The sequence below is a fragment of the Vulpes vulpes genome, chromosome 1 (assembly GCF_048418805.1).
Source record: "Vulpes vulpes isolate BD-2025 chromosome 1, VulVul3, whole genome shotgun sequence".
In the NCBI taxonomy this organism is placed as follows: domain Eukaryota; kingdom Metazoa; phylum Chordata; class Mammalia; order Carnivora; family Canidae; genus Vulpes; species Vulpes vulpes.
This window is the reverse complement of record NC_132780.1, coordinates 24,660,757-24,688,695: the sequence shown is the minus strand read 5'-3', so window position 1 is coordinate 24,688,695 and position 27,939 is coordinate 24,660,757. Positions and strand designations below refer to the sequence as shown.

The window sequence follows — 27,939 nt, the reverse complement described above, 5'->3', positions numbered from 1 at the left end:
GCCAGTGCCCCGACCGCGAAGTCGGGGTGGTGTGGCCGGCGTTCTCCGAGCCGCCGGCAGGGTTTGTCGGCAACTCTGCGGGCTGTGCGGCCTTGGAGACGCCAGAGCGGCGGCGGGGCGGGGCGGGGCGGCAGGGAGCCCGGGTGAGGGCTGACGTGGGCAGCGGCGACCGCGGCACTCGGTGCGCTCTACTGGGTCTCCTGTGTGTCAGCGGGGCTCTCCCCACCCGCCCTCACCCCGCTCCCGAGCTCTAGGTGCCCCCGGAGCCCCGGGCGTCCTCCCGCGCTCCCCCCCCAGCCCTCCCCCGTGCACACTCCACAGTGCCCGCACTCGGCGCCATTCAGAAGCCACGCCGTGCTTATACTAAAAGAATAAAGATTTTTATTAAGCATTGTAAGTTGCATTCGATAGCCTCCGGAACAGCACGCCACGACCCACCTACAATCAGTCAGACCCAACAGCAGTTCATTCTTGCACAATCCATGAGTTAGGGCAGAACTCCCTTCAACTTACAGTAAGATCCTACTCAGGTCTCGCGGGCAGGGACTGGGGAATTACATCTCATTTCTGATCACTAATGTGTGATGAAGAGCATCAGGAGAATTATATGAAAACGAATAAGAAGTGATTCTGATTTCAAAGTACATTGTTTGGAAACAGTAACAAAAACATCAAAATGATATAAGTATACCTGCTTCTACTAAATTCTTGATGGGAAAGTTCTCAAGAACAAGCAATTTGTTTCCTGCTACAGAAGGGGGGGTTGTTTTTTTTTGTTTTTTTTTTTAAGATCAAAGGGATTTTTTTTGTTTTTCACAGAATTTCATATTTTGCTAATATGAAGGCATAAAACAGCAACAAAGAACAATAATGCATACAGCAGTGAGTACACCAGGGTAATGTTGATATCTGAAACAGCTAGATAATTTTGGGGGGGGTTTTAGAATAAATGCAACAGAGGTCAATAATCACAAAATTTTAAGGTTAGAGCAAGATCAGTCAATGACTAAACAGAGTTAACATCTTTTATAGGACTATTACTGATTATTAGCATTTTGTTTTGCAAATGGGCACATACTGGTAAGAATGGAAGGACAATAACATGCATAATATTAACTACACACTTTAAAAATTATGAACCATGCAGAAGGTTAGCTCAAGTAGTAGCACTAATGGTCTACGTCCGATTCAAAACCACATAGTTCATTGATCACAGATGCATGGTATTAAGTCACGAAAAGTTTCAGAACACATTGTGTTGATTTTGAAAGGTCATTTGCATCTTCTATGATTTCAACTTTATCTCCATTTAACTTGCTTGTAAAGTAAGTATGATGTACTGCATATTTAAAATCAGCAGAACGGCAATATTACTCTATAATTTTTTAGTTTTGATAGTTGCACTTTTTCTTTTAACACAAAAGAACCACATCAACAGTGATGAGATTTAAGTAAGAAAGAAAAACCGTGGTGTGCCTTATTTCTTTCATAATCATAAAATCAAAGCCTTAGACAAAGCTTTCTTGTGAACAGTAATGCAAAATCAAAGATAATGGCATACATATGGTGCCAAATGCTAAAAATGATATTTTAAGCTATATATAAAGACTGCCAAAATTTGTTTTCTTTATAGTTCAAGAAACACAACTATAGGCTTTTGTCATAACCAGTTTAAACTTTGTGTGTACTTCATTTTAAGTGTGGGAGTCAAATGCTCTTCATTTTCTTTCTCTCTTTTTGTTTTATTGTAGCATTTTGACTACAACTGGTTAAAACTAAAAATGTGTTGTTTAAATCTCTGATATCAAAGAGGGATCCGAATTTCCAAAGTCCTCATTTTTCTCTTACGGAAAGGAAAAAATGTACATAACTGTAGGCTCTCTTTCTCTCCAGATATTCCTGAATCCTACCCTTCCAGCATCCTTCACCCTCTATAAAAAATAAGTTTACTCTTCTTTCTTTAAGACAGCAGCCTCCAGAGCATCGGCTCTGCGGCAAGCACTGTCTGTACTTAGTGCATTTAAATGAGGATTTGTATTGCACATCTTAGAGTCATTGTTCAAGGCACTTTCCGAGTGGCTGGGGGCCCTGGCATCGCCCGCGCTCCCGTTCATCTGGGGAGCAGGCTTCTCCTCAGCCACCGCTCCGTTTTCGGCCAGGGACCCATCTGAAGACACGGCAGACGACTTGGATTCCCCGGATCTTGACTTCAGTTCTTTGGCCACTTCTTCTGCTGAAGCAGCATAAGGAGGCTTGCCCTGGTCAAAATCAAGGACAACACTCGATAAAGCAGCTGTGACCCAACAGTGGGGGTGGGGCGAGGGTGCCTACCGAGGCCTGATAATGCCTGTTTCACACTGGATAGCACAACACACTGCGTGGGTGTGTACTGAGCTCTCGGACCTCCTGCAGAGGGCACAGTCCCAAATCTCTACACTCTCCATGACTGTGCACTCCCCCACTCTTCTCTCCATACTCCCCTCCCTATCTATACTCTCCACAGTCTGCATATGCCATCATCCGTACACTGCATGTATTTATGGTCTGTGTGCTCTCTGTCCTCTGTGCTTCAGCAGGTGCATGTATTCTCTATATAAGCCCCATACGTCCTACGTACTCCTGGGTCTATCCTTCATGTAGTCTGCGTAATCTATACACTCAGTGTGTGCATTCTGTCGCTACAGTCTATACCGTCTACACTCCACACTCTCTGTAGCCTGTGGCCTCTAGAGTCTAGTCTGTACTATCCGTGGCCCACAGTCTCCATACTGTCTACACTCCACTTTCTGTACTCTGTGGCCTCTGTAGTCTACATTCTAATATACTCTGTCTTGCTCCTGACTGACCTGCAGCTGGCAGCAGCTTATCTCGGGAGATCTGTCCTGGGGCCCCTTCCCTATGTATCTCCTAGTCAGTATCCTGACCATGCAGGAGTCCCCCACTCAAAGAGCTCTAACCAGTCCTTCTGGATAGCATCAGTTCTATGCTAACACCACCCCAATAAATCCTCTCTGAAATGTCACATGATGACTCCCCCACGTATTCACACCTCACCATCCACCCATCAGTCTGTGGGAAGCCCACTCTACTAGGGAATGAAGCAAACGTAAGTCTTAACATCCCACTAAGAAACAAGTCTAAGCTGATAATTGCCACTTGTGTTTGTGACTTATCTCTTCGGGTCTCTCTGCTCCTTTTAACAGATTTAAAAGTACTTCTGGAAAAATAGAAACTTTTAGAGGATTTCAGCTCATGTCCTGGAAAAGACCTCTCAGTAAGACACAAGAAAAACAGCTCAAGATCCTAAACCAGGGGCGTCTCCCCCACCTGCACCGTGACAGCTGGGACCTGGAGAATTCCAGCATGGGCTGGGCATCGCTGGCCTCTGCCCATGAGAAGCCAGGAGTACCTGCCAGCCAAGCTGCGGTAATCAACAGTGTCCCCAAACAAAGCCAGGGGCCCTTGAGGGCAACATCACCAGGGCTGAGGACCAGTCAGAACAAACTCACTGCTGAAGAAAACCTTAATGGTCTTTGTACTTCTCAAGTGAAGAAACTGACCCAGAGCTGGGAAGCCACCTACAACCTTCCAGCTCTGCTGTCCTCCCCTGCAGCGGCCCGTCTTCCCCACCCCAACAGCCTGGAGCCTGCCTGAAAACCAGGGACTGAAGTGCCCCCTCACTTACGCCTCAGGGACGCCTGCCCTGCGTCCCCTTGGGGCTCAGTCCCAGGGCCTCCTCACTTCAGTGTCCCACCCCTGGGTTCGTAATATGAATGTGCTTTCCCACAAAGCAATACTACCAAAGGTCCTGTTGGAACCTTGAGAAAAATAATACAAAACTAGCAGAGGGCAAAGAGGAGAAGAAAACAGCACTGAAGATTTCACATGTGTGCTTCCAAATCTCCAGGCCCTTGTTCCCCGACAGAAAAGTCCACTTGTCATGAAACCACCCAGCAGCAGTGTGGCCACCTCCAGGGTGCGTGTAGTAGGGGGCATGGCCTGCTTACAGCGGAGCTCCCCAGTCCCCACCAGAGGTTGTGGGCACAGGAATACAGGACGCCAGGGGAGGGAGCATGTGTAGAAACACATTTCTTCCCATGAGCCCTGGACTCTAGGAGCACCCCCACATGAAGTGCACCCCCCAGGCCAGGGCAGCACTGCATCCTCTGCCCCACGAACACATACTCGACCTCCCAGACAGCAGCAACCCAGATGAGAGACGGGCCACAGACTCTGCAGGCCTGCACTGTCTGTGCTTCTCAAGGTGCAAGAACACTGACGTCACCCAGAAATGACCGACAGGAAGCACCAAGGAGGAGCCACACAGATGCTGATGTAAGAACACCCGGGAAGCAACCGCACCCCAACGGATGCAGAATACGCCAGACGGCGTGTCCACAAAAAACGGAGACTTTGTCTTCTGACTTCAGCACAGCACATGGCAGACCAAGGGAAGCCTGCAGGTGAGGTGGAAAACCAAGGGAAGACCCAAAACAGAAACAAAGACTGCTCTGGAAATGAAGGCCCAACCAGGAAAATACAATAGCAAGTGAACATCGTGATACATGAGATGGTGAAAAGGAAAAGAAGCTTAAAGTCAGGAAGAAACAAAGACAGGGAAACTCAAATCAAACCCCACCAAGGGACCCAGCCAGATGGCTAACCTCACAGGCAGGCAGGCAGGCAGGACAAGGAGCTGTGGCAAGGTCCCTCACTCACAGCTGGTGGGACCAGATGCCGTGCCACTGCCATGGAGAGGCCAGCAGTTCCTCAGGTGCAAGAATGCAGCATGATCACAGGCCCGGGAACTTAGTCCCATGATGACCTGAGAGCAGTGAAGACATGCATCTGCACGAACATGTGAACATAACGACTGTGGTTAACAATAACTCTATTGCATATCTGAAAGTTGCTCAGAGAGATCTTGTAAGTTCTTATGACAAGAAGATACATTTTTCTAACAATATGAGGCGCTGCACATTCACCATTCACTTAACTTACTTATGTGGGGACCACTATGCAATGTATCCAAGTATCAGATTGTTATGCTGTAGACCTGGAGCTAATACCAGGGCACAGGCTGATTACATCTCCATAAAGCTGGGGAACCCAAGCCTATACATACATGTTCACAGCAGCAATACTCATAACAGCCAAAGAGGTGGAAACAGCCCAAACGTCCATCAACCAATTAATGGATAAAGAAAACACTCCATTCCCACATGGAGCATCACGCAGCAAGTGAAGGGAATGATGAGTGGGTGTGTGCCACAACAGATGCACATATAGGACACACACGCAGGGCAAGTCCACAGACATGAAAGGCAGATCCAGGGCTGAGAGGTGTCTGCTCCTGAGGAAGGGGTTTCTCTTGGGGTGGTGAACGTTCTGGAATGAGCAGTGTTGCCGCATGTCCACAAGAACAGACTGCACTGTGTACCTGAAGCAAGTGAACTGCATAGTAGATGAGTTTTATCTCGAAAGAAAAGAAAACCTCGGAAGGAGGGGAGAACGTGCCAAACGCAGAGAACAAGCTCAAGAGGAGCGCCAGGGATGAGAACCAGGCAAGGAAAAACAACAGAAAGGAAAAACCAGTATTCCAAGAAAACTTTCCGATGCAAGACAAGATCTGAAACTGCGCTTAGAAAGAGCACGTTGTGTGCCGAGCACAGCAACCTGGAGCAGCCAGCACTGGGCGCATCATTAAACCTTGGCAGAGAAACAGTTTGGGCATTTAGGCCAAACCACAAATGACTTCTGAGAGAAAGACAATTCTCGTGTTATCAGTCTTTGATGCAAAGGGTTACGATAGAACAGAATGACAGAACACGGATGAGACAGCTGAGGGGGGATGAACCACCACTTTCGATTGTCAGGAAAGCAAAGTGCCTTCAAACACGCCCTCACTCCTCTCAGGTCTTCCCTGCGGTGTCTGCTAAGAGCCCGCGGGACAAACGCTGGCAGGTCACATGCCCAGGCTGTACACTGGGATGCCGCCACTTCCGTCACAAACTCAAGAGCTGAGGGACTGAGCCACGGTGCGGGCAGCTGGGACGAAGCCGATGACAGCCCAGGGCACTCTTACCTGCTCAGCCCCGGTTCTCAGGGTGGAACGGATGGACACAGGTACCCACAGTAAAGTCCAGGTCCAATTCTCAAAGTCTTAAATTTGAGTCAGAAGAGTCAATACAAAGTCTTGAGGTATTTCATTGAAAAAACAGCAGCGGCTTGCACACGTGTGTGTGTGTGTGTGTGTGTGTGTGTATGTGTGTACACAGGACATAAGAGTACATGGCAGCATGTGCATGACATACGCCAGCACATGTACTTTTTCTGGCTCTGTTCAAAGGAAAAGCCCAAAAACAGTGATTCGGCATGAGGGAAGGAAGAGATCCACACGCAAACATTATCACCAAAGAGATTCAACAGATGTTCCATAAGTAAAAGCCCTCGGTTTAAACTGGAAACATTAGTGTGAATCCATGAGGATTTTATCTTAAAAACATACAATAAAAAGCAGGCATGTCGTGTGTTTCTGCACAAAGAAACAGGAGTGTGTCCACTCATGTGCACACAGAGAGCAGGACAGTGACTGACCCCACGGCATTGGGGCCCGCAGGTGCTATGTGGTCTGGAAATGCTGTTTCCCACTGAAGAGCCCAAGAAAGTAAGTAATGTTGTGGTAGTTGTGGTTCTGCTGGGCCAGATGATGCCCGCAAAGGAGGCTGCCACAGACCCAAGGCCACATGAAGAGCCCATAGCCAGGGTGGGCAAGGCATCTGTCCCGCAAGGTCTGTGACACTCGGTACAAAACAGGAGGTGATGGGAGGGATCTCCTTATAAAAATACTCCAACAATGAAAACAGAAGTGATGGACCAAGAAGATCTTCCTTCTGCAATGTCCAGGGAATGAACAGACCCAGTCAGTAGCACGTGAGGACAGTAGATCCTAACAACATAAAAGCAGACACACAGACGCTTGTGCTCCTGACAAAAGCGTGCAGGTCATTTCAGCCTTGTCACAGGGACAGACCCAAGGCCAGCATAGCACCCAGACCCACCAGGAGGAGTGAGGAGGAGGAGGTCGGGTCATAGGGGCACAGTCTCGGCACGACGCAGAAAGTCCGTGGGTGGCATGCCGCCTTGGCGGGGTGGGGTGGGGGGGGCAGATCCAGGGACTCTGAAGACACAGCAAAGTGCAAGAGCCTGAGTACACATAGCACAGAGTCACGGAGAGGCTAAGCCATGCTTGCCTGGGCTCCATCTGGTGCCTGTGTTTTGTATCAAAGGCCCGTAACCTCTAGGGGTAACGGCACCATGAGGGCCGTGTGCACAGCATAGGTTCTGGGTTGGGGCACAGCAAGTGCCCCTCCCTCTCCCAAACCTGTTCAGCTGAGAAGTGTGTCTCTGAAGGCAGAAGCCAGTCAGGGTGGGCTGGCGGACCACAGTGAGCCGAGCACAGCCCCTAGCCCAAGTGGCGCTGCACTGCAGATGGGCTGTCAGGCCCTGCTTCTAGGGAGGGGGCTGCCTTTGCACCTCACTTATTAGGTGTATTTCATCAAAGCAAAGGTTTCCGGGGCACCTGGGGGTATAGCCGGTGGTGGAGTGTCCGTCCGACTCTGGGTTTCTGCTCAGGTCATGAACTCAGGGCTGTGGGGTCAAGCCCCATGTCGGGATCCCCTCTCCCTCTGCCCACCCTACCCCCCCCAACTCTCTCTCAAGTCAAATAAAATAAATCTTACAAACAAGTTTCTAAGATGCTGAGTTCAGCTTGGAGAGGCAGGCAGCTCAGTTTCTCCTGGCCAATTACATCTCCGTGTGTGGGTTATCAGTGTGTGAGACACAGAAGAGCCCTGATGTTTGCACAGTGGGGGTGGAAATGCAGACTGATTAAACGTCCTAACTGTAGAAGTGGACCGACTGGCATTCTTTCTCTCTTTTTTTTTTTAATTTGTGATAGTCACACAGAGAGAAAGAGAGAGGCAGAGACATAGGCAGAGGGAGAAGCAGGCTCCATGCACTGGGAGCCCGACGTGGGATTCGATCCTGGGTTTCCAGGATCGCGCCCTGGGCCAAAGGCAGGCGCTAAACCGCTGAGCCACCCAGGGATCCCCCGACTGGCATTCTTTAAAGATCCTTCTCAGGGGAAGTTCATCAGGCCCCAGGTCCTAACATGGTAGATCCAAAGGGGGAGGAAACTCTAGCTCTCCCATGCAGAAGGTACTCGACGCTGTCCCTATAGGCTGAGCCTTCGGGGAAGAGCTGGTCAAGATGGTCCAGGAGGAAAAAAAGATGGCACTTTTCTTCTTAAATCCTATTTCTCTAAATAATGTTTTGTAATATAAATACCACTAGCAGTCGTGGGCCCACCCCGTGCAGCTGTGACTAGACCACACTCTTTAGCACTGACGCCGCCGGTCCACCTGGGCTGAGGAGCTGGCCAGGACCTCAAGCCACCAGCCCCACAGACCAATCCCTCGGATGCGCGGCACTGCCCCACATTGCACGTTACCTGAATCACACCCTGGTTTTTATAGCCTCTGCCGTAGTACCGTCCACCTCTTCCAAACGTTCTGATCACTGGGGTAGAAATCACTCCCCTTGGACGCCTGAGTGGGGAGAAGGGGACAGGACACACAGGCTTGAATCTGCCCAGGCAGCTGAGACATTTAAAACCATATCGATCTCACACAGTAGCACTGGTCTATCAAATCAGTCACACGGGATTTATTCCAACATTCTGAGAAATCAATCTTATTTTGGGGCCCACATCCAGTCATTCAATTCTTAAGCCAATATGCTTCAAAAAATTGCTACTTTTTTTAAAGTATTGAAAAATGGTCAATTGAATAAAGTGTAGATAATTATTTAACAATGGTTGAAATAAATCATAATGCCACATATTATGGAATCCTATGTAACCACAAGAACATCAAAGAAATGTATCTAATGAGTCAGAATTGAAAGAACAAGGGGTGGTTTTCTTATTAACACAAGTACATTTTCAGAACGTACCCTCTTGCTGGTCCTCCAACAGAAACTACCTGTAGGGGGAAAGGCCCACGGCCCCCGCGGCCCCGTCTGCTCCCAGCCCAGTGGCCGACTACGGTGCCCGCGATTTCAAGCTTCCCTCCCTGAGAAGGTATAGGTTGGATTCCTGCACAAAAAACAGAACAAATTTTGACAATCACGGAATTAAAAATAGCAAAATGAAACAAGCAAGCCAATTTCTGCTCAATTGTGGCCTGTATTTCATATAAAGCCCCTCTCCCTGGTTTTGTGAAGACTCTTTATCACGTAAAGTATCTATGTGCACCTCATTTGATTTCAATGGTTTTAAGCGCTGTTAAAAGTACACCTGAGAGTGAAACAGTTGTGCTGGCTTCTCAAAGGACCTATAACGACTGAAACAACACATTACAAATGCACAGCTTTTAGGCCGAAAAAGGTTCCACAAGGTGTTGCCACCAGATGCTCGTGGTGAGCCGTCTCCAACATCACAGTGGACACTGGCAAACTCAGCACATTTTCTCCTTGGGGAACTGCTTCCAGGCCTCCTGCCTCCACCAAGCATCACACAAGTCAACCGGTCAACGTGGCTGGTATTTCTCCGTGTGCTGTTTAATTAACCCCTCTCGTGGGGTCACACATACCCACTGTATTCACTGACTTCTGCTAGCTATGGACCGCCTGCGTTTTCTAAGGTCTTCTGACTTAACGAAGAAAATTCTCAAATAATTAACTGCTAGGAATACTTCTGATAAAAACCAAACAGAAGAGAACCTCAAGTTTCTTATCTCTTGGCAGATGGGAGTGGATTATAATAAACTCTCCATCAGGACAGTTCACTGCCCAATGAGACCTATGACAAGCCTCACGTTCCTAAAAGCCACGCTGAAAACTACGAAAACAGATGAATTGATTTTTAGTTATATGTTTTATTTGAACCAACAGACCCAAAATAGTATCATTTCAACATAAGCTTAATATAAAAATTATTAGTTAGATACTTTGTGGTCTTTTTTTCCATGTTTGGTCTACAACTGGATGTGTGTTTTGTGTTTGGGGCTCAGCTCTGCTGAGGCAGGCACAGGCCGAGTGCTCCAGAGCTAAGCTAAGGTGGCTGCCGGTCAGTCCCCAGGACAGCTGAGCTTCAGACACAAGATGGGGGAAGTTATGGAGCAGGATCCTCTTTGCCATTTCAGTCTAAGAAACTACTTCTGCCCCACAGCGTCCAAAGCCACCAGCCCACCCAGAGCATCATCCCAAGGGCACGCTGATGTGAGCGTCCACACGGGTGCAGGGAGCTGAAGCCAACGGTGAAGCAGAGCGCGAACTGCACACTGTGTGGCATGGCAGGAAGGAAAGCACCAGTAGGAGGCAGGGAAGGGCATGCGGGGCTGGTGAGGGGAGACCTGGCCCCAGAGGCCCTGCAGCAGGGGCTGCACTGGCCCACGGGTCTTTCCTGCCCCCCAAGGAGCTGAGCTGCAAATACATTCCTGGGAAGGAGAGAAAGACTGTCCTGTCCTAATGTTGCTCACACATGTATGTGGAGAGCCCTGTACCTGGGCGGGTGGCCGGGTCTCACTCCGCAGCCCCAAAGTACGGGACATATGACAGGTTACAAATCACACCCTCTAATTACAGAAAATCACAAGACGTTATTTCAGAAGTAAACGTTAAGCCTTTTTTCTCCCTTGTGAGGCTAACACATACAAGAGGAGAAGCAAAAGAAGTTTAAAATAAACCCATTTATCTACATGGTATTAGAGCTTTCTTTAAAAATCTTTCCCATGAAGTGGTCTGTGGGCAGTTTCTGTGCCAGGAATCCTGCCACGGCCTCAGAACCTTCTATACCAGCTCATCCTCTCGTCGGGGAGCAGCCGCCCATGGGCACCGTCTGCAGCCTGTTCCACCACAGGAGGCAACGCTGGGGCTGGGCACATGGGGCCGCGTGGACACCCAGAGGCCCCCTGGAAGGCAGAGAGCTGGGGTGGGGGTGGGGGGACGGGGCCAGGAGCGGGCCTAGCAGCAAGGATGTGGTGCTGGGCTGGGACAGCGGAGGGGGGCCAGGCGGGGCAGCGAAGCTCTAGGAGGAGGCGTGGCATAATTACCGCCCTGCGACTTGCTAGTCCTGCTGCTGTCACCGCCAGAGAAGGCTCCGCAGTGTCCCGCTGCCGTGGCCACTCGGAAGGCACGGTACGCGCCTGTCGCTACAGTCTCCCCATAGGGGCCTCCAAAGCCACACATTCCTGTGGGACCCAGGTGGAGAGAGATGGAGAAGCCATGAGGAGCGGGGCCGGGGTGCCAGGGGGCCTATGAGCAGTGGCCTCGTCTCCTTCAGCTGCTGGGGAGGCATCTCCCAGCTCTCTCGCCAGTGCAGGGGTGACTCTCAAGTGTGTGCCTCGGGGGATCAGCAGCAGGCCCAGGGGGCGGCCCTGGCAGAGAGCACTCCCCAACCCCCCTCCATGACGTGAGCCGACCTGCTGTGAAGCCCAATCTCTGCAACAGCCTCTGTATTTGCCTCTCCCTTCCCCGTCAGGGCTTCCGGGGTCAAGTGTGCGCTTGTCTACTGTGAAGAGCTGGCGCTGCAATCGTCTCCGTCTGCCCGACTGACTACGCAGTCCCGACATGGCGGGCTGTGCCCCCCCACAGTGCCCGCACAACTCACCTGCAAAGCCCCGCCCTCGGCCCTGAGCCGGGGGTACGGGCCCGAAGTGCCGGGGGTACACGGAGGCAGGGTAGAAGGGCAACGCTGCGGGCGGCGGGAAGGGCAAGGGGTGGCTCTGCCGGGAGAGGCTCAGCCCTTCCAGGATGCTTTGCCGCATCTTCTCCACCTTGGCAGCTTGCTCCGCCTGCAAGTCAAGGGCCCACATGTGAAAACTTAGTTCAAGAGCTTCCCTCAAGCTGGAATGCCCGGAAGAGAAGGGACACACGCTGGCCAAGGACGTGTCACGGTCTGCGCAGCCACACTCTGTCCAGACGCCGGCAAGACCCCTCCCGCTCCCACAGCCCCAATCCCACAACCAGCAACAGAAACCCCGCCTTTCTCGGCCCCGGTGCTGTGGAGAACTGTTTACCACGGAAGGTCTTAAGTCAAAGTGTGGTTTTGGTTCTGGAACCCGCGGCTGAGCCCACAGGTGACATAGCTGCACAGACATGCCCACAAAGTGAGCACCCAGCCTGTGAAGCATGAGAGGGGCGGTGAGGCACTGCTGGGGGCCGCGTCATGGGCAGCAGCAGCACCCGCACAACACAGCTTGCGTGCATCTTGCCCACCATAGAGAACCACCTATGACGTCCACCTGGACCATCCTTGGCTAACAAACATGCACATACATGTAGCAATGACAATCTTCAGCCAGAACGTGTGAAAACCCGCCTACGCCAGGCATCCATCTCTAGCCTGTCCCTGACCTGCCACCATGGCGGACGAGGAAGACAGGTAATCAGGAGCCCACAGGAATGTGAGCCTCTTTGTGCAATGGCACAAGGTCACCTGACAGCTGTTCACTTTGCACTTATACCAGGATTTCAAACAGGCCCAGGCCCTGCTCCTTCCTGAGTCTGCTGATTCACCTACTTGCTGAAATGTATCTGCAGCCATGTGTCAGCACCCGTGCATTCTGGTGGCTGCGCACAGACCCAAGTGGAGCAGGTTGAGGTCTGAGCGGCTGCCGAGGCTCTGCCATCCTGATTCACGTTTTACAGTGTAAACAGGTCCTGTTCACTGTGGACTTGTTGCCACATTTTCGTTTTTCTGTGGGGGGTTCTGCTGCTTGAAACGGGCCCGAGCACAGTGCTGAGAGCTGTGCCAGGCTGACACATGCCTCGTGGACAAAGCGCGTGCATCACAGCACCACCAGCCATGGGGACAGTATGAGTTAACCATATAAATCCATCGACATGTCTTGTAACAGAAACATACACAGCACAAAGCAGCGCACTGAGTGGCTGACATAGATGTGGCCAGAGGGCTGCAGGGCCCCATGAGCAAGGTTCCATGTTTGGTGACTCCACATGCAGGTGGGTGCAGCGCAGCGTGGTTGTTCAGGGCTGAGTCCTCAGCCTGCCAGTGCTCCTCCCTCTCAGGTGGCTAGCCACTCTTCCCTGGCCCCTGCTGACCTCCCTGCAACTGACCTGACCATCACAGAGGTCGATGAGCGGGGTCTTCTCCCGGCTTGCTTTGAGGAGTTTGGACTGGAAGAGCTTCCCGTCGAAATACATCCACGGGCAGCAGTGCTCCCAGGGCACCGGCTGGCCGCACGCGTCGTTTGCAAACAGGGCCATGTCCACACCACTCATGAAGAGAGCTGACAGCTGAATGCCTCGGGGGTCGAGGTTCTCGATCTTTAAATGGAAAAGAGTGATTTCCGTGGGGTAAGCTGCTATAGCACCTGCTTCTTGCCACGTCTGACTACAGCTGTCCACACTGACCATGGACACCCCTCCACCAAAAGCCCCCTAAGCACACTTCCTGCTACCTCACAGTGACCCTGGACACTGGCTGTGTGAACGCAAGGGCTTTTAATGTTACTTAATACATTTAAATATCTGAGACTGTCTCATGAACATACTGGTTGTTTCAACGTGGAATCTGTAAAGCCGCACACACGTGTACAGCAACACGGTCACGGATGGCCTGCAGCACCTTCACCGTGCTCCCCGAGTCACTGCAAATTATATACGCTGCTCGTGTACCAACAGGAAGATTACGACAAGGCACGTGCTACTAAGACTTTGCATTTTTCAGGTCACTACATTAAAAATGTCCTCAGTATAATCTCATTCTAAAACCTGTACTTCATGTTCACATCATCCTGTATGTTCACGTGCTAGATAGCAACTCATTAATGGGACTGTCAAATGTTTCGGGAGAAATGGATAGCTTATAAATGGAGAACACAACAAAACACTGTGTCTGGACCATGCAGACTCCCTGTCCTGGCTCCCCACCCGCCCGTGCACACGTACGGCCTCTCTGCTCGCACCTGGTGCGCCGCGCAAGGAACACTGACCCATACAGTCAACTCTTGATTATCTGCGAAGGACCTGGTTTGTGGATTATCCAGAACCGAGTCTCCCCAGCCTGCCTGCACCCTTCCTCAGGCGACAGTGTCTCGAGAATGCAGTCTTTATGGGCACCAACCTAAGCGATGCCTAAGTGCAGCAGGTGCACTGGCTCTCCATTAAAAAGAAAAAATTCCCACACCAAATGCTGATGAACTTATGATTACCTGCTGTTTGTGCTCAGTGCCCACATCTCCACAACCAGCTAATACTGCTTCCCAACCTCTGCGTTTTGGATTTTCGGTCAACATACTTCAGAACTTTCTAAACCCGGAGAAGCCTGTCCATGCCCGCGGCCCAGCCCCACCAGCCCTGGCTCCGGCCCTTGCTCCTCAGGAGCCCTCAGCCCCGCCAGGAGGGACACCATGCTCCACTGAGGGCAGGGGGGACTAGGGGATGGGACCACATGCGTTTTTATATTTACGAGCAGAAAGTGGGGAGAGGATCAAAATGGAGGAAGAATTCACTCGAAGTGAAAAGTCCCTTCTCCTCCGAGAGTCTTAAAGCAAAAAGAGGGAGCTTCTTCCTGGAAAGCTGACGCTGGGAGCACGGCCTTGCAGCAAGTGGGCCAGGGAAGCTGGGGTGGCGCGGCTGCTGCTCGCCACCTAGCAGAGCTCAGGGAGCCAGGGCTGCTGCTGGGAGCCCACCATGTGCCCATGCCACCCTCACCTGCGGACACAGACCCCCTGCCCAGGACCAGCGCTCTCTGGAGAGTTGGCGGGAGGCGGGGGCAGGTCGGCCTCACCCACACACACCTACTTATTTAAGACGGACTCGCCATCTGTGAAGGAGCCGTCTGGATGGGTTTCCAAAATGATGATCGAGTCATTTGGCTTCAGTAATGACAACTATTATAACCTCACAGAAAAAAAATCTCAAATGCTGTTTCATGTAAATAAAATCTCAACTGCTGTGTAGATCTTGCCTCACCCAAAAAATACTCTAAATTACTTCATACAGTGTTTTATGTTTCTTCCCTACACGCTCATTATACAAACAAGACTACAACCCTCCAGGACCCATGACACAGGCCTTGGGGCCACTGTGTACATCTTCACATGCATGTCATTCTCGTCTCCACCACCGTGGCTCCCAGCACTCCACTTCACAGAGGAGGACGGGGACACGGACTCACAGGATGCACGAGGTCCTAACACTGCTCACCAGCGGCACAGGAGTCTGATCCCCTAGTTGCAGGAGTGGCTGCAATTGTCGTATACCAGCCTTACTCTCTCACCACCAGAAGACAAAACTATCAGCAGCGTCCAAAAAGTTCCTCAACTAGACACAGTGTCACGATTCTCTGACTATAAGAAATACAAATATGGAACTCCGTCCCTGGGCAATGGCAGTGGCTGCCCCACCCCATGGCTCACTCCTGGGCTGTAGACCCCTAATGGGCCATGTTCACCCGCACGCACCCAAACTCTTTCTAGAGCCACAGGGGCCCTGTACAGTCTTATAGCTCCTTCTCCATCTTTTGTATTCTGCACCAAGGAGTGAAACTGTTAATGTAAAGCAATTTCAGGGATGTCAAGAGTGAGGGAGAATGAAACTGGACCAACCCTGAGCCTATATAGAAATACTGGTCCTGACCCTTCCCCACCCCATCTCCAAACACAGGGCCAGTGCTGACCAACCTTCGCCTCTCCCTTCATGCGGGTAGCCTAGGAGAAGTGCTGGAAACAGCAGGAAACACAAGGGCCGCTGAGCCCCGTCACAGGTCTGCATGGACCATGCCGGACACACGCCTGCCCACAGCCATGGCGGGTAGATAGCACACGCGGGCCAGGTGGCACTCTGACAGAGTCATCCCACAGTAACACCTGCAACATCTTTCCCCAGCAAACCTCCCATCAGAAAAGCCAGCGAGAGGAGAGGTCAAACTGTCAGAATTCTTTTTCTTTTCCTCTCCTCTTTATTCTAAAAAGCATGTAATGGACAAAAATGGGAGAAGAAAAATACGGTCTGGGCAATCCACAAACTGGATAACGGCCCCCAAGACAACTACCAAAATCAAGAGTTGACTATATCCAAGACAGTGAAACAGCATTCCATGGAAAAGCATCGTCCTTGCTTTCAATGTATAAAAATTTCTAATGGTTAGATGAAAAAACAATTTAAAAATGTACTTTTCTACCCCTGAATGTTGGGACTCTCGGCTCTGCACAGGGGTTTACGTAGCATGTAAACAATGACTATTCCTATCAGTTCTCCAGCTGGCAGCTGAGAGAATCCTCCATCTAGTTCTGGGCTGCTGTGAAGGAAGCACCCGCAGTACGGGCCATCCTCCAGGGGAAGGTGGGCCTCCAGACCAGCAAGAGCTGGAGGGACAGGGCGGGCCGCAGGTCACCACACACAAACTAGGTCTTTCTAAACACAGCTCTAGAAACACCCGGCTTCAGATGAAGGATCAGGAGAAAACCATGAAAGCACTAAGGCCTCAAAAGAATCAAAATGCAAGCTGAGAGTGCGGCTGACTTTCCAAGGTTACACCCTGTGTGTTGATCCGAAATGAAAAGGGTATGGGAGAGAAGATGGACTCTGCGGAAAAGCAAGTTGATGGTGAGCAGGGCTCGGCGGGCGTACCTGATACCTGGCGGTCTGATTTTCAGAACTGGGATGTCAATACTGATGTAATAATCTAAATAAGAGAAACAGGAAGTAGAGGTAGAGGGATGGCAGTACACGCTAGTCAGAGTATTCACAACACCCCTGAGCACAGGACGGGACCTAGACCGCGCTGAGGGCGCCACCAGTCGGGGGCCCGGAGGGAGGGCCTGCACGGAAGGCTGGCCTTTTGGGGAACCCCAGCCAAATACTCTAGAACGAAAACTTAAGTTCAAAAACATTACAAATGAAAATAATCTCTGTCTAACAAATGGAAAAGCCTGATCTGGAATACAATTTGGGGTGAGTTCTGAGTTCTGTTGTCTTACTGGGCTTGTGTCGTCGAAGCATCAGAAGCCTACGGCGACCACACGTGACCTGGGCTCCGCACAGTCGAGAGCCGCTCAACACCAAATTACTGGGTTTAACTCAGTCATTCAGGGGAACCAGACACTGACTGGGCGCCCCCCGGGGAATACTGAAAATCTATAAAGTGAGCCTTGAATGCCCCTGCAGGGAAAGAACGCCTTCGTAAAGAATGGCAAAAAGATCTAAAAGTGAAGGCGATTTGTCAAAAGAGATTCTTTGATTACAAATCAAATATTGAAAAAAAAAAAAAGACAAAAACAAAACTAAACAAAAACACAACCTCAAAGAAAAAAACAAAACCCTGTACATTAAAAAGAAAAGGCAGCTCCACTGATTTGGCTAACTCTGGAAAGTCTTAAACTTTCTAAAGTTTAGTACAGACCTTACAGAAAGCGAGTACCGCCGTGCACACACAGCGACTAACCCAAGTGCACTGAAAAGATAAGCACCCCGAAAAATCAGGGGACCACTTGGAGAAAATTAACATCGCCAAAACAATTACAGAACAAAAAGACTTACTGGGAGGAAAAATTAAAAGGAATATGATGTTAAATGTTAAGTAAAACGGGCACAGGGATGATGGCGCAGCACCGTGCTTCAAGTGGTTTTTTAAAGGGGTTCACATTCAGGAGGGCCAAGACTATTTTTTAGAGAAAATGAATGCGGTCATTAGGAACAACAGAACGAAACGAGAAAAGAATCCTGGCCAGATGTGAGAAAATCCTGAAGACCAAGCCCTCCCCTGGGCTCGGGGTCCCCACCTGAAACAAAAGCAAGTTTACTGCTTGATGTGAAAACAAGAGAAAACACCCCCTGGTAACGAGGGAAAACCTGTCTCGGACACAAGGAGACTTGATTGTTTCAGTCACCGGGAAGGATGCCGCTCTTGCCCTGAAGGCTCCCAAGTCTGCGGCTGGGTTTCTAGTCTACGCTCTGGGCAGCTTGGCCCCGTGAGGTCACCCCATCACAGAACTCCGAGGCAGCACTTCCCGACACAGAGAATGAGGCTTGTCCATTACCTTGAGCTCCTGCAGCTGGTCGGGCTCATAGAGTTTGGGGGACAGCGCCTGAGCCAGGAAGGCGTCCAGCTCCTGGCGGCGCAGGATCCGCGCTCCGGGCCACTGCACCATATACCTGCGGGTGGACAGAGAAGGTCTGGCGTCAGCATCAGGATGGAGCCGTCACCAGTCACACACACAAGCCGCCGTCCAGTTTCTAAGGACACGTGGGTGACACGCATAGGGCAACCCCCGAGGACTCTCACCCAGCGTCTCTGTGTGCCCAGCAAGACACCAGCTACAAATGCGTGTGTCACCACCTGGGCTCAACAGTATTTGCTTTCAGAGGGATTAAAGTCGCACCCCACACCTACACATGCTACAAATCAGCTGCGCAGTGATTTCTGATACTTCACTCAGGTAAGGTATTCAAACCTGAAAATACATCTTAGGCACCAATTCACACAATTTATTTCAATTCAAGAATGTATACCTGGGAGGCAGATGCTAGGTCCAAATAAGAAAGACGCAGCTCCTGGTGAACAGTGAGTGTCGCGTGAGACATGTGCACAGAAGAGGCTCCAGTGCGGCAGGTGAGCACGGGGGGAAGGGCAGGAAGGGGCCTGAGGGACCCAAACTGACGCTGCGGCCTCCAAAACCGGTGCCCTCAACCCTCGGACACACAGACCTCCTGGGCAGCGGGGGCAGCCCTGGTGGGAGCAGCCGTGGGCAAAACTGATTTTTAAATCTGAAACATCCATCTGTGCCGTCTGCCTGGGAACTGCCAGGTATCTGCCTCTTCCCCTTACTCACCTTGCCATACGCACAGCCTTCATGACAGCCACAGGGAGCCCAGCCAAGGTGTGGCCACCACCCAGAACAGCCTGAGTCCTCCCGAGAGCCCAACAGCCCCGGCCCCACACTCAGCAAACCAGAAGGACCACCCAGTCAAGTTGCTGCTGATCACTAAAAATAACGTGGGTGTCAGAACCCTGTAACCTCTGGCGGGCAGCTCCAAGAGCAGACAGCCCTGACATCCCCACAAAGCTCCTTCCAGTCCCGTCTGTGAGAAGTTCTCCCAGAGCTGAGAATCTAAGTCAACAAGAGCAGGAGCAAGTTGGTGTGGAATGTGCAAGAATGTTCGTCCATGGGAATGTGCAAGAACCCGCAAAGAGGAGGTTCCATCCAGCAGATTTAGAGGTATTTTCAATGAAACCCCCAAGAGAACACAGTAAATGCTTGCTAGGTGCCAGGCACTGGTCTACACAGGCACATACTGCACTGCACCAAACCCCATGGCCCCAGGAACCCCAGGGGAGGGGCCACCCTGAAACACGGGGGACACATATTTTGCAGGAACATTACGTGGTTCCTGGTATGAGGAGGAAGTAAAAGTAATTTCAATGCAAATGAAGGGTAGACGACATCTCCATGATATGAAGATTAAGCTAGATGTACTTAACAGAAATGGTCGCCCTGTTGATGCCCACAGTGACCAAGGCAGCACCCCTGCAGCTGTGCAGGTACCGCACACCTGCGGTACAACGGCCTTGGTCTGAGTCTGGGCTCGTCGAGAGCCTGTGGTGTGCACAGTCCCCTTCATCTGACAACAGCAGCCGTGGGAAGCACCATGCACAGTGTACATCCTCGGCCTGCAAGTCTGGCTACTCTGTATTTATCTATCATTCCCTAAAGGTGGAGATGAAATCACAGAACACGAGATTTGCCATCTTGAGCATGTGCACGTAGACAGCGCCTGTGTGCAAGCCACTAGTCACCTGTGTGCCTGGGAGACAGACGCCTCCTCCAGGCCCCCCACATGCTCCTTCTAAGATGATGAATGAGGAAAACAGCCATCTAGGGGACAGGCTGCTTTTGTTGGCAACAAAGACACTGAACTGTGTTTTTGGTTAGGATGCCTGGTATCTGCTCCATTTGGTTTTCTATTCACGGTTTCCCAGAACCACCATCTACCTCTCTCCTGCATGCACAAGGATGTGAGGAACACATGGCAAGGTCAGACTAAACCACAGCCATGGGCCATGCCCACAGCATTATAGTCTTGAGTAGAAGTGACAGGAGCAGCGGCCTGGCCTGCTCCACCCCCCCCCCCCCAGCAGATGGTGGGTGGCTGTCTGTGGGGCTGGGCTGGGTCAGGACCCCTGCAAAGATCAGAGACACTGCCAACTGCCTGCATCTTGTGTGGGGACTCAGCCCTCCACCTCCTCAACTGTCTACACCTGGGTCCTGCCAGGTGTAAACCCAGCCTGCCACTCCGAGCCTGAGCCCTTTGGGAGGAGGGCCTGTCTGTCCTGGCTGTACTGCAGGAAGGACGCTTTCCGCCATACTCTGCACCTGTGCTCCACCCCACGCTGAACCCGAGCTCAAGTCTGCACCCCACCCTGCACCATGGTTCTAGGGACCTGGCTGCCCTCCTCCCATCCCCCAGGGCTGTCACCGTGTCGACTGCAGAGCACAAATGACAGAGACATGGAGATCACCACCAGCGTGCGGCCAGGGCAGTTGCCTCCAAGGCAGGAACAAACCTCACTGGAAAGAGACCCCGGCACACACGGATCGAGAAACCGTCTAGTCGGCAGCAGACGAGTGGAGCCAGGGTCTGGGGGCCTCGTCAAGGTTGCAGGAGATCTAGAGACGGACAGGCCAACATTCACCCCACATCAACCCAGAGGACCCCTCGAGAGGGGCCACCAGGGCTGGGGGAGACTCAATGGCCAGATCTGGCGGGAGCGGAGATCTGCTGCTGACCCAGAACGTCCCTGCAACAACCAGCAAATGTCAGAGATGTGTGCAGGAGCTTTGCTGGGAGGAGCTTTCTGATTTTGATGTCTTTGTTTTTAGAAACACATACCCAAGAGCTCAGGAGCAGAGGCGTAGCACCCACAACCTGCACCCAAGGGTCCAGGACACATGGACAGAACAGGACAAAGCCGTGGCCGTAAAACACGACCATGTGGGGGTGAAGATGAAAGATAGCCACAAACTCCTTGAATCCCTCCCCACAATTTGTTCAAGTCTGAAGTCACGCAAAACAAAGGGGGGCAGGGGAGGGGAGTGGGAAGAAAAGGAAAAGAAAAAGAGAGAAAACCCCAGCCCGGCACAGCCACCACAGCCAAGGGTGGCAGGGGCACTCCCGCAGCCCCACAGTGAGCCAGACCCTTGCACTCCTTCTCCCTGTCCCACATCCTTGTCCCTCAGTCTGCAGCACAACCGCCTTCCTTGGATTTGCAGACCATGGGCCTCAAGAGTGCAGGACCACACATTCCCAGGAAACAAGGCTGGACCACATCCGCAAACACCTGCCACAGATGCCAATGAATCTGTCGGGGTCCTGTAGATGTGGAGCCTGCTGCCTGGGCACCGACAGGGCCTCATCACCTCCCTCCCAGGGACCTAGGCCTGACCCCAGGGCCTCGAGAGGCACACATCGACCCCAACCCACCCTCCTGGCCTCTCCACACACCATCCCCTCCTCCTTAGCCCACCCCCTCACCTGAGATCATGCCAGAGCCCAAGGGAGGTGCAGTGCATTGGCCACCTGCCTTGGCCCAACTCCAAATGCAGAAGGTCAAACACACTCTCTCTGTGGATGTGGACCAGTCTGGTTCCTGGTGTCCTGGGGCTTGTCATGTGAGCCATGGTCCCTCACAGCTCCCGGACTTCCTCTCAATCAGCTCCACCTCCCTGGACCTGAAACTGTGAGCAGCTCTCCTACATCTGCCCATCTCCATAGCCAAGCAGGCCACCTGCCTCCCACAGGGGTGCTACAGCCCCCTGAGACATGGCCAGTCACACTAATCTTTCCAAGTTCTAAAACAAGTATATTTTCTACAAATAACCACACACATACATACAAATCAATCATAAAGACTTTCTTAAAAACAATCCTGAAATCTGAAAGACTCTACAAAGGCCGTCTGAGCAATGCTGGGGTGATGGCCAAGGAGGCACCACGAGGATGAGCACGGAGACCAGGTGAGGGTGCCGGCCTCCAGGTTGGTGGACAGATAGCCATCCATGGGGTAAAGGCCACAGGATGACTTAGATTTGGAAGAGACAAATATGATCAACCAATGTATTCTTGATAATTAAATCTTAGAGGATCCAAAACCTTTGTCTCTAATGTTTGGCTACTTTAGGTTTTTTTATTGACAAAAACAGCTCCATAAATGAATTTTCCATTCAAGGAAACCAGAAGATTCTAAACAAAAATCAATTTAAAGCAAAGATCTAGCTTCTCCCATGAGCCAATCCTCAACACACTCGAGTCAGTCAACCTCAATTCAGCAAAGAAGAGGCTTCTGCACAAGTCACTAACCATAAAGCCTGGGGTGAACGAAGAAAACGTGAGGAAATGAACACTCGCCTAAAGCCAAGGGGAAGAAACAGGGGAGCCGAGGGCCAAGGGTGAGGGACACCCAGGGCCGGGTCCCAGGCTCTGATGCCACTCAGAGGCCGTCCCGTGGGGAGGGTCCAGGGCCTGGGAGGCAGGGCCATCTCTGCCCCTAGGAAGCAGGGAGGTGCTGCCAGGGTGTCAGAGAACGACCCAGCAGGGACAATGGAGCACCAAGTTAGTGACAGCCATAGAAGATGGCAGAAGCTGTGAGTCCACGTAGGTCTAAGGGGAAGGAGAGTCCATGTAACAGGTACTCGTTGCCAAGGGGACCAAGAGGCCCCGCCGGAGCAGTGCTGTGGACACCTGCCTGGCCTGATGGTCAGGGTGCAGGTGCACAGCCCACGTGTGACCACGGCAGTGGGGAGGGGGGGCACACCTTCCAGCGTCTGGTGGAACAACCAATAGTACTTAACCTCCAAACACAAGACATGAACCCTCAAGTCTAGATGGAAGTAAGGCAGGATGCAGACTGATTCTGAGGATTGTTTGCCCCTGATTACAAAGGCTGTATCCTGCCCACCCTCCAGCACCCCGCCTGCAGCCCCGATTCTTCTCTGTAGGGTCTGTGGGGAGCACTGATCATGCACAGGGCTGCTGAGTCAGCAGGCTGTACACCTAATACTAACAGAACATAGGTTAATTATACTCCAATTAAAAAAAAATTAAAGTCTCTTTGTATTGCACTTGCAACTTTTCCCTATGTTGGAAACTGGTTCAAAAAACAAAAGAACCAAATCCACGTATGCACGCCAGCTTGCCTTACTGCCAACACCAAGTATCCCCCCAGCATCTGGGGCCCGGCAGTGGAGGGCAGGGCAGCACGCAGCGCCCAGACCTGGTCTCAATCCCTGTCCAGGGGCAGGAGAGGGGAGGGCCCAGGGTGAGCCTCAGCCTCTGGTGGTGCCAAAAAGCAATACGTGCTGGGGACAGAGGACACGAGAGCTCCCAAACAGGCCCTGAGGCCGAAGCTGGGACAATCTGAGCTACTGAATAAACAATGTCACCTGAGGTTATAACTCTAGGAATGAAACAGCCACGCATCCACATGGTCCACCCTAGGTTAAGTGCATGCAAGGAAAAAACAGATACATTTTCCCAAAAGAACTCCAAATGACACATAATAAAACACGTATAGCCTTTAAAATCCCTATTTTTTTTTTTTAAGATTTTATTTATTCAGAGAGAGAGAGAGAGAGAGGCAGAGTCACAGGCAGAGGGAGAAGCAGGCTCCATGCAGGGAGCCCGATATGGGACTCGATCCCAGGTCTCCAGGATCACACCCTGGGCTGCAGGCAGCGCTAAACCACTGCGCTACTGGGGCTGCCCCCAAATCCCTACTTTTTAAAGGATAAAGTATGTTTAAGATCATGACATTTCTATCAAACACACCACGTAGGATGCACTCCAATCCACACTGTGTTCCATCTTAGACATGAACATGGATGAGCACAGTGGCCCACGACCACAGGCACCCTCAGGCACAGCCGTGTGGTCACGTGGGAGGCCGCACCTACCGTAGGACGCAGCACAGCACCGTCAGGTGGGTGGGCACGCTGGCTGGGTTGAGCATGGCTGGTGTGTCCGACCTCATGCAGGCCAGGAAGGCCCTCATCCTGCGATTCTTGTCCTCCACGGCCTTGCCCAGCCACAGCCGCTTCAGGTTGGGGCACGTCCACTCCCTGAAGGCCAGGGCTTCCACCAGCTCCGGTGTCTGTGGAGATTTCCCTTTGTAGGCTGCCCACTCTTTAATGATGACAGGTGGAACTGGAGGAGGGAAAAGCAGAGGAGACCCATTTGTGCCCAGCTCAGCCACCGGAAGCCAAAACAAATCCAACCCTCCAATAAGCACAGCCTGAGGATGCCACCGCTCACACAGCAATGCATTCTCTCATCAGCAAGCCACCGGCCACCAGTCCTCAGGTCTAGAACGTCGTGTCCCCTGTGCACTGTGGTGGCTCAATCAGATTTCCATTCAGGCCACCAATAAGTTCTTCCTCAATCTACGGTTTCACTTCCCCATATAACTCATATGTATAAATCAAAGATGTCAGAAAACATTTATTAAGTCTGTTAAGTTTTAATAGTAACAACTAGTAAAATTTACAGAAGTACATGACTATCACAGAAATCTAAAGGAAATCCAATTTAGATATCTAATCTTTTTCTACAGACAGACACTTTGACTAATCAGATCCAAAAAGTAATCTACACTTGGTGCCACTTTGTTGAGAGTCCCCTTTAACAGACACACCTGTTAAACTGTGTTTTTAAAGATTGGTAAGAACAAGCTCCCTGCAGTGAGACCCCAAGAGCCCAGAAAGGCAGCAAACAGGCAATAAATAGTCCGTGTTTTAAAATCCCAGGTGATGTCAGCACATGGTAATTCTACTCAGGAAGACTGAAGACAAAGCATAAAACTCCCCATTTTACCTCCAAGGAGGCAAGCTCTAGCAAAACGGCCTCTTACCCGTCACTGTCCAACCATTACTGGAGTCCATTAATTCTTAAAGCACAAACAAGCACTTTTTCCCATATAATTTTGAATACAGCAAAGGAAAAGCGTGGCAGGCGATACAGCAATGGCACGGCACGCCACAGGGAGCTCGACCCAAGGTCTCCTCACTGCGCTGAGGGTACCAGCAGGTGCAGGGCTCTGGCTGTGCATTTCCTAGGCAACAAGAGCATGCCTGAGCCCAGGACCCAGCGAGCAGCCCTCATGACCCACCCAGAACCGTGATGGCATTGGGACCCCACCGCCACCTTCCACGGGGCCACCCATCCAAACAACAGCACCCAGGATGGGCTCACTTCCCCTGGTGCAGCACCCAAGGCAGACGGGGGAGACTCAAGGCCCAAACTCTGGTGGAGTGAGCTCTCCCCATCCTGCCTGCACAGGGTCCGGAAGAAGGTGGGCAGCCAGACACCCAGACACACAGGGCATCAGCCACAGGACAGCCTCACATGGGGCAGGGAAAGGTGTGCTGCCAAGGGGGCCTGGAACCCCTGCCCCCAGGAGCAGACTGCAGGTCAAGATAGCGCCCCAACATCCTCTGACAGAACAGCTACACTTTAGTCACTGGGAAAATCTCTTCCATTCCCATTTGAGTATCTTAGCATCTAAGTATTAAAGAAACATCTAGAACACATAAAATGCTTAAAGTCCAGAGTGCAGAGATACACACGAGTAGAGCATATAGCAGTACATGAACCTTTGTGTTCATCTGCATTCTGAGAGCCAGTCACGCACCCACATGGGTCCCGTCCTTGGACTCACAATCCAGCTGCACGCCTGCCAAGCCCTGGCACACAAGGCACACACACAGGGTGGCCGTCACTCCCACAACCCCCTCTGCCCAACTCGTATTGCAGGCTGGCAGTCGTCAGCCCCTAATACATGGGCCAAGGTTGGTCACAGAACAAGCCTTTAACCAACAGGCTGGGTGTCTACCAGTTAACCCACTAAGTTCAGTTCCACACCAAAAAAGCACAAAGACACTCAAATCTATTTGGTAACATTCATTCTGGTGGCAAAACTCAAAGGCACCAGTGAGGCTTTACCTCTGGTTATAGGGTTAGCTCCCCAGGCTCTCCATGTCCTCCCACCACATATGCAAGACACAGAAGTCTGTCCTACAGCAAAGCTGCTCCCGGAACTCACTCCATGCATCACAACTTACTGGTGGGGAGCCTGTGGCCCGTTGCCTCCCAGGTATTGACTGAGCACCCCCTATGGACCAGGAGAGGGTGGGCAGAGCGGAAGCTGTGGAGGCTGGGGCCCAACCCCTGCACTATGCAGACAGACGGTGTCCTTGACCCCTGAGGCCCAGCACTGGGAGCAGGCGCCACAGCAAGGGGTCAAGCAGTCAGTACCACAACCTCGAGGAGCACAGATGCCTCCCACCCGTGACGCGGCCACGAGCACGTGAGGTCAACCACAGTTAACGCCTAGAAGCCTCGAGGGTCAGTTTCCAGAGTGACATGCGGCAGCCCTGGTGACCCCACTCACAGGGACAAGCAGAAACAGAGGAGTGACCAGCAAGTCACATGGGCTCCCAGCAGGGAAGCTGGAGCATCACCCCTGGGCACACACGTCTGGCACTCAGACAAGAGCAGGGGTACAGGAGTGTGGCCACAACGGCCCACAAGGTGAAACATGACCTCGGGCCCAGGGCTCCAGGGACCCAGCCGAACCACCATCAGCCAACATTCACCGAGGCCTTTCCCCTCACAGAGAAATTCACCCATTCGGGCAGACCCGAAAACACTGGACGGGACACTGTCTTCCTTCCCTTGCGCTAAAGGGACACTGACATCAGCAAAAACAGCTCCTGCTGTGGGTTCCGGCACCACCTGAGACCTTGCTGGGGACACACCTTCTTTACACTAAGTGCAAGCCAGGACCTATGACGTGTACACTCAGACTGCAGCTGACAAACCAGCCTTTCCCTCAGACAGGAATCGTCGTCTTTGGTGGCGCAAAGGACACGGGGAGCCAGCGACCTTGCCAATCCATCATAACGCCGACGGGGATCCTCCCAGGCCAGAAGTAACGACGATGTTTGGTTTTCTAAGCTATTTTCAACCACCTGGCGGTGGCTGGGAGCTGGCCCACATGAGGAACACTTGTGAGCACGAGGTGGGCCTGCAGAGGACTGAGTGTGCAAGGGGGTGTGATGGCTCATGGGTATGGCTGCGGGAGAAGATGGGAGATAGGCCGCTCCCACGACCACGGCCTGCCGGGCTGTGGCCTGCATGCAGGGTGGACGACCGCTATGCCTGCCAACCTCAGGGTAGATAGTTGCTCTCTTGTGTGACCAGCGAGGCCCAGGACTAAGCACAGGTGAGACCCTAAAGCACACGGGACCAGAACAAGCGCACACTCCCCAGCTCTGCCTGAAGAGCTACAATGTGCACACTTTCATCTGCTGTGTCCACACCCCACATCTCCCCCACTCTGTGTCCCCCTCACCTCATGCTCCTCACCCCACACCCCCTCACCTCATATCCCTTAAGTCCTCCTCACCCCGCACCCCCCTCACCCTACACCCCTACGTCCCGTCCCCCTCACCACACGCTCCCCTCACCTTACACCCTTATATATCCTTGACCTTACATCCCCCCTCACCTCACACCCATTATGTCCTTATGTCCCCCTCACCTCACAGTCCCAATTCCACACCCCCTTGACCTTATGTCCCCCTCACCCCGCTCCCTTCACCCTGCACCCCTATGTCCCCACATCCCTCACACCACACGCCCCCCTCACCTCATGCTCCCCCACCTTATGTCCTTACGTCCCCCCACCTTACGTACCCTCACCTCATGCCCCCCCACCTTATGTCCCCCTCACCTTACGTCCCCACGTCCCCCTCACCTTAAACCCCCCTCACCTTACATCCCCTTCACGTTCTATAAGCCTGTTTCCTACTTTCTCTTGGGGTCCTGAGGAGTCTTGTTGAAGAAACAGAGGCCAGT

At 51.9% G+C, this 27,939-nt stretch overlaps 1 protein-coding gene across 1 annotated transcript in view; it reads right to left on the bottom strand.

The window, feature by feature from the left end:
- Positions 1-358: 358 nt before the first annotated feature.
- FAM120A (family with sequence similarity 120 member A) overlaps positions 359-27,939 on the bottom strand; it is an 87,860-nt gene continuing 60,279 nt past the window's right edge. The window contains exons 11-18 of the mRNA XM_025984392.2: positions 23,979-24,228; positions 18,069-18,183; positions 13,141-13,350; positions 11,672-11,855; positions 11,115-11,252; positions 9,016-9,157; positions 8,513-8,609; positions 359-2,258 (exon numbers count right to left, since the gene is read on the bottom strand). Coding sequence (XP_025840177.1) covers positions 1,947-2,258; positions 8,513-8,609; positions 9,016-9,157; positions 11,115-11,252; positions 11,672-11,855; positions 13,141-13,350; positions 18,069-18,183; positions 23,979-24,228 — 1,448 coding nt within the window. The 3' untranslated portion in view covers positions 359-1,946. The remainder of the gene's footprint in view (positions 2,259-8,512; positions 8,610-9,015; positions 9,158-11,114; positions 11,253-11,671; positions 11,856-13,140; positions 13,351-18,068; positions 18,184-23,978; positions 24,229-27,939) is intronic.